General features: G+C 37.9%; 1 protein-coding gene across 1 annotated transcript in view; it reads right to left on the bottom strand.

Annotated features, from left to right (window-relative positions):
• The window catches only part of VCAN (versican), a 113522-nt gene that overhangs the window by 86702 nt on the left and 11655 nt on the right, over nucleotides 1–15165 (bottom strand). Inside the window, exon 3 of the mRNA XM_086770269.1 lies at nucleotides 9621–9992. Within this exon, the coding sequence (XP_086626395.1) occupies nucleotides 9621–9992 (372 nt within the window). The remainder of the gene's footprint in view (nucleotides 1–9620; nucleotides 9993–15165) is intronic.

The following is a 15165-nucleotide window of genomic DNA, read 5'->3' as shown; positions in this document are numbered from 1 at the left end:
GGCTTAAATAACACAATTCTTTACCACATGTCCAACAGAGAGCACTACCTCACAAGATAAAATAGCTAGGCAACAGCAATGAATCATGGAATTGAAAAGCTTAAAATAACAAGGAGTATTTTTAAAGCAATGTTAGGCATTAAAATATTTCATTTAACATATTCAGAATTTTCTCACATTGGTTCACACTGTGAGCAAGTTACCTGCTAGTATAAATGTGCATTACTATGTTCAGTGGTACAGTAGTAAATAAAAATGTGAGTTCAGGTGACCTACTTGGAGTTCTGGATCTAGAAGTAAGAAATGGGCAAGTTTTACAGAGCTCACAAAGAAGTGGATAAAATATTTACCCTGAATTATAAGTATGAACCCATAATAATATTCACAAGCTGAGCATCTGGCTTTACTGCATCTTGTTGTTGAATAGACACAAACATTTTATATTTCTTTTTTTGTTAGCATTGGTGTTTCTACAGTATAGAATTTTTGACACTGACTCTACAACTCAGAGTCAAACCAGAAACGCCCAAGTATGTGAAGCAATTTGTTAGTTTGACTTGTTGTTTTAATCTTAATTAAAATGTATTTTATATGGATTTAGATTAATTGCCTCTTTCTGTTGCTGTTTTGTTTTGTTTTTCTTTTTGCAAGATTGCTCAAGTGATGCTATATGACTTCAACTGGGCACAAGAGCACTGCTTCTTGGTACAACCACAAAAAGGTCCATTAACTTAGCAGGAGATGGCAACATACTTCTCTGAACTTGTATTTTTTTTAAAGCTTCCTACTGTTTTTATATATATATATATATATATATGACTGCATTCTCCACAACCAGCTCTCTCACCTCTCAATTCTTCCATGTTGTAAGCAACCACCACCCTTCCTAGCTGGCATACATTTGGGATCCCTGTAATACCAGAATAAGGCAGGACTAAAGAGTTAATATCCCTGCCAATTTAAAGTAGCTTCTGCAGTGGCTGAGAAGAGCCTTTGGTCATTTGTAAATCCTGGAAAGGAACTTGGAGAATGCTTTGTTCTCCTCACCCTGATCCAAAAGGTAAACTTTACCTATTCTTAAGAGTTGAAGGCGCTTCCATTTCCAGTGAGGAGCTAATGGACATAAAAGAGCCTCCCAGATGAATGGGAAGGAGGATGTCAGTATGTATAAGCCTGTGCAACAGCTGCAATAATTAGAAGACTCCCTGGGGCTAAGAAGATTAAAGTGCAGGACTTTCATTGTTTCAGTTAGACAGAGGGAGAGAAGCAAAATCCATTGTCCGAGTTTTTGCACTTTAAAACATTTGTAAAGGATTTTTTTCCTCTTTGTCCATTTCCTCTGTGAAAGAAAAAGCAAGAAAGGAGTTGTCCTAGGAACAAATAAAGCAACTGGAAAACAGGCTATGCCAGTATAATATTGTCACTGAACATCTGGCAAACAAAGTCAGTGTAACTACAGGAAGAAGTAGCAGCATCTGCAAGAAAGAGCACTCGCAGAAAGTAGTTTGTAGTATCCAAAATTCACTTATGTCTGAGCAAGAAAGTATTTTAATCATTTATGCCTACTTAGACCAGAAAATGAAAATGTAAAGTATTTAAACTTTTAACAAACTAGGGCTTCCACGGTTAAGAGCCTGGTTCTGTGGTTTCACACCTTTGGGTTGCAACTTGGTTTATCACTTGCCAGAGTATCAATGCAGCAAAACTTTCTGGAACTGCAGGGGAAGGGCTCCTGGTATGGCTAATAAATTACCGGTCATTTTCACTAGCGAGCTCACACTGCTGCAACACGCACTCTCGGAGTCACATAAACCCTGAATTTCAGAAGTTGTCTCACACAGCAAAGAATACCTAAAGAGAAAAGATTATGATGGTAGTGGTTGCTATTCTGTTAATTTTTTATGTTCAAACCTTAGCCACTGTGGTGCAGACCCCTGAAATAATCCCCAACTCACTGCCAAGGCTACCATGCAGTTTGATGATCCTCCTTGCCTTTAATGCAGACGACAATTTACATTACAAATACATGCAAAAATAGAGGCTACAGGACAGAGCACTGTATGAAAGGAAGGAATAGGGCAGCATTTTCAGCTTCCTGCATGAATAATTCATTTATATTCCTCATTTGAGGTTTTGCACCCATCTTCTGACCCCTGACTTAGGCTTTGGCAACCAGAGAAGAACAGGCTCGCCTTGCAGCAGCATGACCCCCCTTGCCAAACGCCTCAGGGAGCTTCCCATCGTGGAGAGAGAAAGTGCATACCAACCTCCCCGCTCTGTCAGCCTCAGTGCCTCGTGTTCTCCAGGCACACAGACTTCTTGCACTCACAAGTTGCTCCTCTGCAAATTCTTTGTATCCTCGCAGAGCAACAGAGTTGTGTGCAGGTGTACGCAAGCTCCTCTGACCAACTTCATCCAAATAAGGAACACAATTGATGCTGAGATTTACCTCTATTTTTCTCAGGCTGAGGACTTCTTTACTACGTCTGTATTTGTGAATACACACTGGGATCACCTGCCTCACTCTTATCTCTGCACAGCAAGGTACTAGGTCATACAAGTGGTCACTGAGGCCAAGGCACTGATACTTACATTAAAACCACCTAAAAAAAAAAATAAATACACAGCCTATCAAAACTATCCTCATACTGGGGGATGATCAGTATCCTAAAACCATTTTAGGCCTTAGTACTGGCCTTAGTACTGGCCTCTGTTCTACCATCCCAAACGTCCAGGCATGTCATGCGCTGCCTGGGCTCAGAGCTCTGCCACCAAAGGTCCTCCATCCAGCCTGATGCAGAAACCCCACCAGCCCGCCCATCAGCTGCCATGTTGGCAGTCTCTACGTGAGGGACACGGCAGCTTGATCAACACATTTGCTTCTCTGTTCCTGACATACATTTCACGACCCTGGGTCTTTATCACCCATAAATAAATTTCTCTCTCCCATCCTTTGATGGTCGCTACCCATTGTGCTCTTTTCTTCCCAGCTACAGAAGTTTGAGATTCCTTCGGATCCATGATGAAGGAGAGTAAATTACAAGCTTAAAAATGCAGCAGCCCATGTTAATTTAGTCAGCAAGGAAGCACGGAAGTTCAACATCAAGAAGTGCTAAGGTTTCAAGACAGATAAGTCTAAAGGATTAAATAAAAGCATCTCTTCAAATGCCATACTTAAGACATAATGAAGGGGAGTTCTGGCTGGAGAGAGAATAAATCAATTAGGTTGTCAACACACAATCTCTCAGGGCTAACAGCACAATTGAGTGGCAGCTTCCCACATTGGGAACAACTCCCATTTATTACCATTATAATGCCTGCAAGAAACAACAGTTTGCATAAAAATGAAAATGTGAATTACCATCTACTCTGCTTCCCTAATTGCTGCTTCTTCCCATGAAAAAAAAAAGTCAGTATTTTAAGCCTAGGATTTTCTTTACTGGCTTTCAAAATAAATAAATATATTTTTTTAAAAAAAGACTAAAAAAGTCTCACACTTGCAGCAGTATCAAACAAAAACTATGAAAATTGAGCCCATGAAAACAGTGGTCTCCCAAAACATCAGTAAAAAAAAAAAGAAGGATAACGTGCTCTCACTATTGGTAAAAAATACTCACTGACAAGATACGAAAAGAGCAACAAAACTGGAAGGATCCCATTTGCCACTTTGATCACTTTAAATCCAAGAATCTCCAAGGGGAATAACAAAAAAAAAAAAAAAAATCCGGTTCAAATTATTGGTTTGTTCAGTTTTTTTCTTTTTGATCACACTTGTTCATACATGTTATTTCTTATTGACCAATATCATAGCACCACAGAAAATTAAAATTTCATTAAATATTCAATTGTGTTCTGAAATGAAGAGTTCTGTTGCATTGTACTTCTAGATCAGCTTTTTACAAAGGTATCTCAAAACTATTTTATATAAGTGGGCTTTGTTATAACTAGAGAGAGGGAAAAAATGTGGAGACAGAGTCACAGCAATGCTTTCATAAAATCCTTTCTGGGATTCAACTCACCAAAGTTTGCTTTGCCTGAAGGTTAGAAGCCTACTCTAAACTAGTCATCTAAATCTCTCTAATCTGTCACCAGGGATATGGACTGACAAAGAGCTCACCTCACTCAAGACTCTCATCAGAGAGGAGCTGAAGGTAGCACAAGCCTGAGTGTTTATCTTAGACTAGGCACACAACCTTAAATTGTCAAAGGTGAAATAAATCCCACCCTGACTTCAGGTTTTCCGATTTCAAACTTGGCATCCAAGTCAAGGTTGTGAAATTGCATTTGGTAAACTGTAAGCAGGTAAGTGGACACTCGGGGATGATCTTCAGAAGGCATTACTTGCTGGTCGCCAACATCCACCTTGTTTCCAAATGTCTCTACTGGGATATAATGAAAATCCATCAGTGTCCAAAGCAGCTTAAAGTGGGAAGGAGGTGGCAGCTCAGTGCTAGCTACAGAAAAGGGAAAACCATCTGTCAAGTATCTGAAGGCTCCCAATACCTAATATTTACAGCCAACAATGGCAAGGAAATGACTAAGAAGGGAGAAAAATAACATTAAGCATTCAAAAACTGTGAGACCAAGGACTTCTAAGATGAGACAATTTTACTTGTGGGTTTAATAACATCAAGAAGGGTCAGAAGAAAAGCTCAAAACCCAGAGAGATTAAAATACAAGAGCTAATAAAGGAGTAGTTGCTTCTGAGAAAAAGGGAAAATTTCAGAGAGAAGTTTAGGGAAGGCAAAGAGGACAACACATGGAAGGAAAAATGAATATGACTGGCTTGTTCTGCTTATTTCACTTCTTGTAAGAAGCTGAAGCATATAACACTGTAATACTATTAGATCCATTTTGAACATAAAATACCCCTATCTGAGAGGCCGATGTAATCATAGCAGCAAACAGGGTGTAAGGAAAGCATTTCACACAATTAGTAACAGGAAATGAGGTATCTAGTGTGACGAAACTGCCCTTCTCCACCAGCCTGCAGACCCCCTGGCGCTGGCACAGCCCCCTGCCTCAAGGACAGCTCTGCAGTTGCGATTAACGAGCAGGGCAGGCATCCGGTCGCCGCAAGACTTCCTGCGTGGGCTAAGATTAAGTGTTTCACTCCTATCTCTTATGCTTTCACCAGCTGTAAAATGAAAACAGTAACATACAGGGTACATCAATTTAATCTTGGAGATGAAATACGCAAAACACCTGATAATCTGTGCAAATGGGTGCTCTCACTTTGATTTCAGGATAATAAAGGCACGTAGCACAGCACGTAACATGATTGCTTGCAATACCAAAGGAGCTAGATTAAGTGGCTCAGTATGTCCTTCTAGTCCTACATTGCTGTGACTTTCCCAGACCAGACTCCCAGGACGGTACGCACAACCAAGTCACCCTGGTTAGTAACATGAACACAACCACTCTTAGCTCCCTACTAAATGCAAGCTTTTAAGCTGAGCTGTTTAAACAGAATTCAAATCACATTATTTCACCTCTACCGCAAGCTAATGATTCACATACAGGTAAGCGCTGCTGAAAGGATACAGGGTATCATGGTAAGCCAGGGTCTGGGGGACGTCTCTGAGCTCCTAGTGAACAGAATATAAGCAGCTATTCGTACCCAGGTAGTTAATGTGGGTTGTGACTATAACCAGAGCAAAGAAAATCACAGAATTACAGCAGTTTCCAAGATCCTGCCATTCTTTAGAAAGATTTTACATGTGATAAAAGGATGTAGAAGAAATATGCAATGTAGAGACAAAGGGAAGGTGGGTGATTAAACATGTACATCTTCCTTGTGAACAACAACTAACTTAACCAGCTGTGGTGGCTTAACCAGAGTCCAGCTGTGGATACTAAAAGATTACACACCTTCAAAAAACAAATGGAAAAAAAAAATCTGTGCAGAACTGCCTAACATGAAGCCATCACCTTTGCCTCAGGAAGCCCATGAGTGACAAGTCTCTGACAGCAATAGAGTATGCAGGTAAAACAGTTACGTTTGCCCTTTGGTATCAGCTATTGCTGATTCCATTGGAACAGGACAGACAGATCTTTGGTCTGAAATGGTACAGATACGAGTTTGGTTTTGGTCTAACTTGTGATGAGCTAAAACTAGGCAGCAGTTGATTACATTAAAAATAAAATCTTCTCCTCAGACCCCACATAAATAATCCTATGGCAATGTAGGATTTGATGCTGAAGTATTTTGAGTCCAAGCACTGAAATACAGGTTTGTCATGGTCAAAGCAGGCAGTTTTGTATTTACATCACATCTTCTTTGTAAAGCTACTATTTATGCTGTTGTTAATAACACATAAATCAGACTTTTCGGAATTTCATTTTGCACCTAAAAATAGCAAATACACTGGAAATTTACATACAAATGATCAAATTTGTCTGTTGTGATAGCTACACAGAGAAAAAAAATAGATGAACAATTGTGCATCTCTTTGGTAGACAGTCTTGGTCTTGAGACTCAGGGAAAAAAAAATTGGGCATATAAAGTCTTACTGTTTAATTTCAATGACTAATACCAACAGTTTAACTTGTACAGCTTAAAGTGGGGAAAACTATATGCTACAGAGAAAATTATTATTTGTTAGAAATCTCATTCTTAATTCACAATACATTCCATCAAGGTCAAATACATTCATTTGACGCACAATCTGTTCAAGAGGAGTTTTATACTCCTAACAGACCTAAACAAAAGGACAGAATAGCATTTGCAGTAATATTTTTTTAATTCAAGTCAGCTCTCCCAGTTATCTATTATCTTACTTGCGAATGCTCATTTGAAAAACAAACAGCACAGCTGTCTAAGCTTATACACCTGGCTCCACTGATGTTGGAATGTGCTTTGTCTTTGAAAATTTCAAATGAGGGAATGTCCATAAAACAAATGGAAAACTTGAAAATATCTAGAAATCAAGTCCTACGTTGGTTTAAAAATACCAAAAGAAGCAAGCATGCAAACCCTATTAATTTACCATAATAACAAAAGAGCTATTTCACCTACTTCAGCAGAACAATGCAGATAAAATTTAGTCTGTTTTCATTTGGCCATTTTTGAGAAATTTATTATATTAGACTTAAAACACATAACAGTGTTAGCACTTAAAGAAACAGATGAATGTTGCTTTCTGAAGCATCAGTAACATTTCTTCCTACTCTTAAATTGCTCCACACAGGGAATTTTGCAGAAGCTTCCCATCTTTAATAAAATTATTCTGCTTCACTTTAGGGTTAAGCTATATGATTAATCAAGTACTACTTGAGCCAGAGTTACCCCTTTTTCTGCATACTTCTAATCCACTGGAAAGCTAAAGCAACACATGCCTGCTGAGACCTCAGAGAAAGAGTGCTGCACAAATGTACTTTATGTTTCACTTGTGATGAGCATAAAACCTGCAGAATAGCAAAACTGGTGATAATTTTACCAGTATTTCATAGATCACCCTGCAAGCTCTCGGGAGAGCTGACCAAAGCACAGTGCTGAACCACGCTAGCCGTCCGCTCTGGAGTTACCACAGTTATCCTGGAAAGATCTCCCCACACCACAGTAATGACAAGCAGCGAAGAATGTACAGAGAGAACACAGAAGATCACGTCTCTCCAATTGTTATCTCTTTGGGGCGCATATTCAAAAATTCAGCATAATGAAAATAAATTATGTTTGCGACTAACAGGTCTTTTATTTAAAAAAAAAGCTGAAATCACAAAAAAATATAAGCCCTTACTGAAATGAGGGCAGAATATTTGAACAGCAGCAGCCACATGAAATCTTTATGAGTGTGATAAATGGCATTTTTTTAACTTAATATAGAAAACAGAGAAGGGAATGTACAAATGACAATTTAACAAGGTTATTTTCCGTTTGGATCAAGATCTGGCTTTTTGCCCTGCTGAAATCTTGTCATTAAAGCAATCATAGAAAAGAACAGTTGCAGAAAGATAATGGAGTGTGTGGAATTTTCTTTCAATTAAAAAATAGAACTGATCTGTTCATCTCATTGCAGTGTTTTGCAGGAGCACTAATTACAGAAGATAAAATATTGCCATAAATAATCAGACATTTTATTGTAGTAAACATCTGCTGCTCCTAGATATAGTTATGTAGTCAAGGGAGTGCTTGAAACAGAATAAGAAATGCCAGGTACACTACTTACAGAAAAATAATGTTCAAACCACGATTTCTTTTGCTTTTGCCATTAGAACTGAACAGCTTATGAAAGTATACAGGCATTAATGGTTACATTGATTTATTCTATTTCCAAATTAAGACAACACCTTCAAAACCTTTCATTGACTCAATGCCAAAACAGAATTCAAATTAGGTTAAGCATAGTGAAAGAACAATGTGGTATTAAGCTCACCAAAAAAATCTTAGCCAAAGCCATAATTTCCAGCAGTAGATATTAACATTTGTCTTGGGATTCAGTCATTTGAGTAAACACTGAACTTTCAAAAAACACCTAAGTGCAAAGGAGCGCAAGGCAGAGTCCAAACTAAGACTCACACAAGCTGCTACATCCACACAGCACAGTGTTGTTCTAAGCACACAGAGCAATTTGGGTCCAGAATTTGCATTCACATGGCACATAGCCTGGGCTAATATGTCCTGCCTTTCAGCACAGTTTGTTAGCTCAGGCTTAGTGCCAAACTGACAGGGCTATACAGCACCAGGCTCTGGAGTGGTCTCTACTCTGTACTCATTGTGCTGTATAAGTAGATTCTTAGAAGAAAATCACCTATAGATCAGATGCTCCTACTGTCACACACGTGCTCCGTGTGTGACAGTCCTCTTCCATTGCTACGTGTAGATTCTCCCTCTCAAAGTTTCAGAGCCTATTTCCTGATAGTGATGGCAAGCAAAGCCTTAGCCCTGGATCCTCCACATGGAAGAACATTAGCAGCCACCTTCCTACTTGTTTTCCTGTAGCTTCTGCCAGATGAGTTTCCTCCTACCTATCCAATCTTTATTACTGGGACAAAAGAATCTCTTCTTTGGTGCTTGATGTTCCTATTAGAGAAAAAGTGGCTCCCAGTTTGTTGCCATTATGGCTTTGTACATCAAGTGACAAGATAGGCCAACCACAGCTCCAGTAGCAAGGCAGTTGCTTCTTTTCATCCTACACAAACAATTAGAAAGAAGCTGCTTCTGCCTACCAAGTCTGTCTTCTTGTAAGGACACTGACATTTTCAGACAGATGTATTAGTACAATATTATGTATCATGTTTCCAAAGGGCTGGCTTGAGAAAAAAAAATTAAAAAAAATGAAAATAAAAATAAAAAAGTAAAAGGATCTTGTCTTGCAAAGGATGTAAACTCAAAGTATCAAACTACCCTGTGAATAAGTGAGCACCAATTTTTTCCAGGAATTAAAAGCAGCATCCCCAAAGGTGTAACTGAGAAATGAGAGTTGCTTTTCCAACAAGATTGAAAAAGATTCTTAAGAATAAATAAAAGACAGGAAAAGAATTAGAAGAGTCAACAGTTAAGGAAAGGTAAATTGCTAAAGACATTCCTTTAAATGCTCTCTAGTTATACATTAATTACTAACTTTTACTGTTCTAACTGGAATCACTGTTGACTGAAAATGAAACAGATAAATCCTTACCTTCAACAGCCAATGACACAATGGCTTGTGTGTCTTCAACTCCGTACATAACATCACAGCGATACACCCCTGCATCACTTGCACGCAGCTTAGAGAAAGTCAGCGAAGCGTCACCAGTCTCCTCTGAATTGGTCGGAACAGACACTCTGTCTTTGTAGCTTTGACCTATTTTGATGTTGCCATTTTGGGCCACCAGGACTGTGGTTTCTTTTGCATCTTTTCCACTTTTATCCAGTTCAACCTTTGACCATTTGATTCGGAGATATTCAGCTGCATAGCTGGAGGCTATAGTGGGTGTGGTTGAAAAGAAGCATGGCAGGACTGAAGTTCCAGAGAGGGATCCCTTTACCAGGGCTTTTTTTTCTGCTTTAACTAGAAAAAGAGGAGAGAGGGGCAGAGAAAAGAGAAATCACATTATGAGTGCAACAGTAAAATTGGAAACAGATACATTTCATTGTTGTTTCACAACTCAGACATGGAAGATCTGAAATCCATGAACCTTAGCTGATTTGTAAAAGGACTGAGTAGCATGAGCTAAAAAAAAGTTTGCAGTAATATCCTAGGCTGCTAATGGAACCCTTTTCTGTTTGGATAAATTTAATTCACTGCTCTCTGACTTATTTTCTCTATTTGTTATAGTCCCCAAGTTATTGACCTTCAGAAATGGTTTTAGATTTTAGATAACAGATGAACTGTAAGAGCTATGTTTTTTTTTTTTTTATTTCATAGGAGGAAGACTGCTCTGAGTGAAAGACAGTGAGTTACTTCGCATTTATGCTGTCCAAAAGCATGCATACAGGGGAGCTACTGATGTTTACAGCTTGACTTACCTCACAGTAGCCTGTTCGTTTGCTCCTGTCCTAAGACTAAAACATAGCCCATTATTTTCCATACATATCATCCCTTACTCCATTAGTCTTTCAAGTGTTAACCCCTTTTTATTGCATACGTGCCAAAACAAAAGCTTTTCCAGTGAAACTCTCCCAAATAGTCATTCTTTTAAAATTGTTTCCTTGTAGCCTGAGGGACTTTAACACATTGCAGAAATAAAGTACTTCAGGATGTTAAAGCAAAGAAGGAAATAAAGCGCACAGAAGGTCTCTACTTGGCTCAAACTTGACATGATAGGACCTTTATCATTTTTATGACATCTCCAGCTGCAAACACTTTACAGTGAAATGCTTCCATCTGACAATATCCTGAGGGGAAAGCTAACTACTGTTCATTCAACCTGCACGCAGCAACTGTCCAAAAGGAGGATTTCTGTTAGCCTTATTTTTTCATGTGATGTTATTTCACCATACATAAAGGCTTAATAAAGATTAAAAGCTGATGCACAACAGTGTCTATCTTACCTCTTTCACTGTCCTGCACTGTAACATTTTTGAAAGGCAGAACATGCTGATCATTAATTTGAAGTGAGCTAGGATTCATAGTGTTTAGAAATACAATAACTTCAAATACTAACAACCAAAAGAATGATACATGAAATGGGACACGTCAGGACATGAAAATTATCTAGCTATTTATCCATCATCAAAAATATAATCTCTCCATAAAGAGTAGAAGATTTTTGGGGAAAACAAAAGGAGGAAAAAAGAAAAGAAGAAAAAAAAAATTGCTCATTAAGTTGATTATTTTTAACAGAGACAGATGACTTTATACAGGATGAAGTATAAATAGCATTATCTAAAAAGGTTCAATACAGGAATCATCAGCTTGATGCCCAGGCTTTTTAATAATAAAGTATTAACTAGAAAAATAAAAAAAAAAAATGCTCTCCAAGAAAGACCCAGGAGTTTAAATAGAAGCCCTCAGGTCCTTTCTATCCATGCCTATCTAACTAGGAATTCCTGGGAATACAATGCAGATACACTTAGGACGACTGTATCAAAACTGATTAGACCAGAAAGAGTATAACAATGGTGTAGTTCTGTGCCAAAACAGCTGTGTTGCACCCAAAGCTCAGCTGAAGTTTCCATGGAAGAGCACTGTCTGAGCACATTTACCAGCAAGATGCTCACTCCATGATTCAGACATGCAGTGAGGTTTTCAGTCTTCCATTAACTCATAAACAGAGATTGGTGATGGTACAACTCACTTTTAATAATCCAACAAACTAACCATTTCACACACTTTGGGCCCAGACCTAGTAAAAATCTATTTGTAAAGCAGGGAAAGACAAAAACAGGTCCAATATAAAACTGAAGACTGGAGAATTCACAAGGCTTGAAGACAAGCCTGTAGAAGTTACTGAAGACTAAAAACTAGCTCAAAACTTTTAACTGCATATATATTTCATTAGTAAAAAAATTCCATTGAGGGTTTTTTATTTATTTCCATAAGGAAATAAAAACTCAACTCACCTACAGTCTATTGATTGCTAAAAACTAGGACTGATTTTACCCTGAAGATGTACAGTATGGAAACACCATTGCCTTTATCACCTCTATCACCTCTATCACCTTTAATTTTGTGAAACTTTAATGAGCTACAGTGGGGCAGAGATAAAGAAACAGAATGATGACTTAGTCCTATCTGTTGTGATGGAATTACTGCCAAATTGCACAGGTGGGAGATTAAAATCGGTCTCAAAATATTTAGTATTTATTATGATATCTTGTCATCTATATACATTACAGGAACTTCTTAAATGAAAAATGACCTAGTTATAATTATCCTGACTGACGAAATTTTAATAAAATTTTGAGAACGTTGTTTCTGTTTGTGAGTGATCTGGCCTATCAGCACTAAACCCTGAGGAAATTTCCTCTCTTTAAAATCTGTGCTTTCACATCAGCAAACTGAAACTCTTAGCAAACAACACATATCATCATGATATGCAAACTAGATCTATCCTAAATTGGGCTACATCCCAGAATAGGAGACTATGTGGCTACAAACATGCCCATCTAACTGTAGAAAACATTATAAAACTCTATATAAAAGCACTCTCTGTTTCGATGAGAGGAAGAAAGAAGAAGAGGGGAGCAGCTTTTCCCTACTGAAAAAAAAAATATATGTATATAGTTGGCACTGAAAGATAAGATTATGCGCCTCAACAGTTCCCAAAAGCTTAATTTCTTGCAGCAAAGTTAGTTAGTTCAGCAGAATTTACTGGCCAATGCAGAAGGCATGAATATCTTCTATTAATCCATATAGCCCTTTCGTTCCTTTAGCATTTTCCCTATGCTCATGCACCATGTTATGTCTCCTTTTCAGCCACTGTAAATGGTATGTGATAGACTATTCCTTAGAAGGGACATGGTGAGCAAAAATACAAGCAAAATGTTTTGTAAATTTGAACACAATGTGAGAAAAGCAGGCATCCATCAGTTCACTAGTTAGGAGATTCTCTAGTGCTGAACATTTTATACCATGTAGGACCTAGAATACTTGTAACATCATGTACTCTTCAACAAGAGGAGGGTTTTGAAGCTACTAAGTTAGATGCTGGAAGCATTTTTTTCTGTTGCCAACTAATACGTATCACTCAAGTATAATTAATTCATTAGGGAAAATACCTAGACAAAAAAAAAAATAAATAAAATCCACAGTTAAGCCCAAATCACCTGGCCGCAAACACATGTCTTGGCAGAACTCCCAGCAGAGTCAATGGGAGTCTTATACAAGATGATGGGACTACAAAGTCAGGCTGAGAGCAGCACAGTGCAGTCAGATCACGGGCAGACTCAGTACACAGTGTATCTTAGTAGTTGGGTACTTTTGTTATCTTTCCCTGTTTAAGTATCTCCAGTATCAGAATAAGTAACAGGAACAAAATGCAGAATTAAAACTTCTCCCATGCAATGTCCTGACAGAAGACAGTCCTGTCAGTTCTAACTTACTGGGTAGGCTTTTTACACAACTAATTACTGTCTTGCTTTCTCCAAACCTAAAGCTACGGCTATGCATTTTTATCAGTTTATCATGAGGATGATGGCATGCCCACCATCTTTCTTTAAAAAAAAGAAAAAAAAAATCCAGCTTGCCTTTTCATGCTTGTTTTTCCCCAGCAGAACTGCCTTAGGTCCTCCCAGTCTACTTCAGCTGTAAAGTCAGTTTATCCGTTTATCCTACCAAAGAGGTATAGCTTGATATCTTTCTTTTGAAGTGGGAGACAAACTACAGAAGAACTTCTTGCCTGAGAACAAAGTTTCTTTCCCTAGGATTCTTTGTACATTTTTTTTCTATTGTGTTATAAAACTCTTAAAATAGAAATCTAAAGAGAAAAAAAAAAAAAAAAAACAAACACAAAAAGAGGGACAAACCTCTGCCTTGTTGTATTACATTAACCATAACGACCACACCAGTAGGTCTGAAATGGACAAGAAGTCAGAAAAAAAGAATGCCCTACATGAAGCTACACTGCTTAGAGGAGTAATTTTGCTATGTAATTAAGCTTAACTGAACAGAATTTTGCTGCTGAATAAGCAAGAGCTACATGCTTGAAGAATAATAGATTCTATTTATTTTAAGCCAAATTTATGAGACAGAAAAAAAAAACTTGAATCTCATTTTTTATTTCATCAACAACCTACCTAAACATATGCTATACTGCCATGACTACCAGCAGCAATAGAAAGGATCAATTAAATTATGTGTTCTGTTAATCTGACTACTAACAAGCCTAAGAGAAATCTTTTCATTAACCATAAATCTTTTAACAAAGTGAATGATAAATTAAAATGAATGCACCACTTACACAAACTTGTATGAGAGACTGACAGCAGAGGTAATAGACCGAGGCCAAACAAAAACCCTCACTGAGTTTTTGTCAGGTGATTTGTGGTGTGAGCAAGCAGAATAAGAGGAGGAGGCATAAAGTGATGAAGAGCCAACTACTTTCATATTCTGCAAGAAACTCACAGAAAGCCAGGCAAATGTAAATCTCAGCTGCAGAACTCAACATAACATATGCTGACATCATAGGCATGCACATACGTATTTTATAGCACATATAGAACACAAAATTGATCAGTTAAACAGGTATATTATTTATATACCTTTGAAAGAACATATCACACTGCAGTCTAGGGAATTTCTACAGTCTTCTGAATTACAGAGCTTTCACAAAAGCATACTCGCTCATGACATGACTAATAGTAGCTAAAAATAGGTAACATAAACTCCAATACTGATCATAATCACAAGGTCCAGCTTGTAAACTACAATATCCTAACACTAGCTAGCTCAAAGTGAGTAAATGCCACACTAGCAGTAGGCGTAAACCTTGCTCGTGAACTTTTGTCATTAATCCTTCACATGTACCAGAGCAAACAGCAAAGGTCTCGCAGAGGGGCACTCCCGTGACCCCAGAAGCTTACACCGTATCTCCTGCTGCCCTCCTGAGAAATATCTTCTGAGAATTTAAAGTCTTAAGGAAGCCATGCAAGACCATTCTCAATTTGCCCTGAAATGAAAAAATACTTTTCTTGCTACATAAAATCTAATGAACATGCCATGTAAATATGCTAGGTATTTATGAACATGACCATTCACAAAGATGAGAGTGGAAGAGAAAACAAAGACAGGAATAATGATT

The sequence above is a fragment of the Chlamydotis macqueenii genome, chromosome Z (assembly GCF_036417535.1).
Source record: "Chlamydotis macqueenii isolate bChlMac1 chromosome Z, bChlMac1.mat, whole genome shotgun sequence".
NCBI classification, from domain to species: domain Eukaryota; kingdom Metazoa; phylum Chordata; class Aves; order Otidiformes; family Otididae; genus Chlamydotis; species Chlamydotis macqueenii.
Note: the sequence above shows the minus strand (reverse complement) of the source record. Positions and strands in the feature narration are given on the sequence as shown.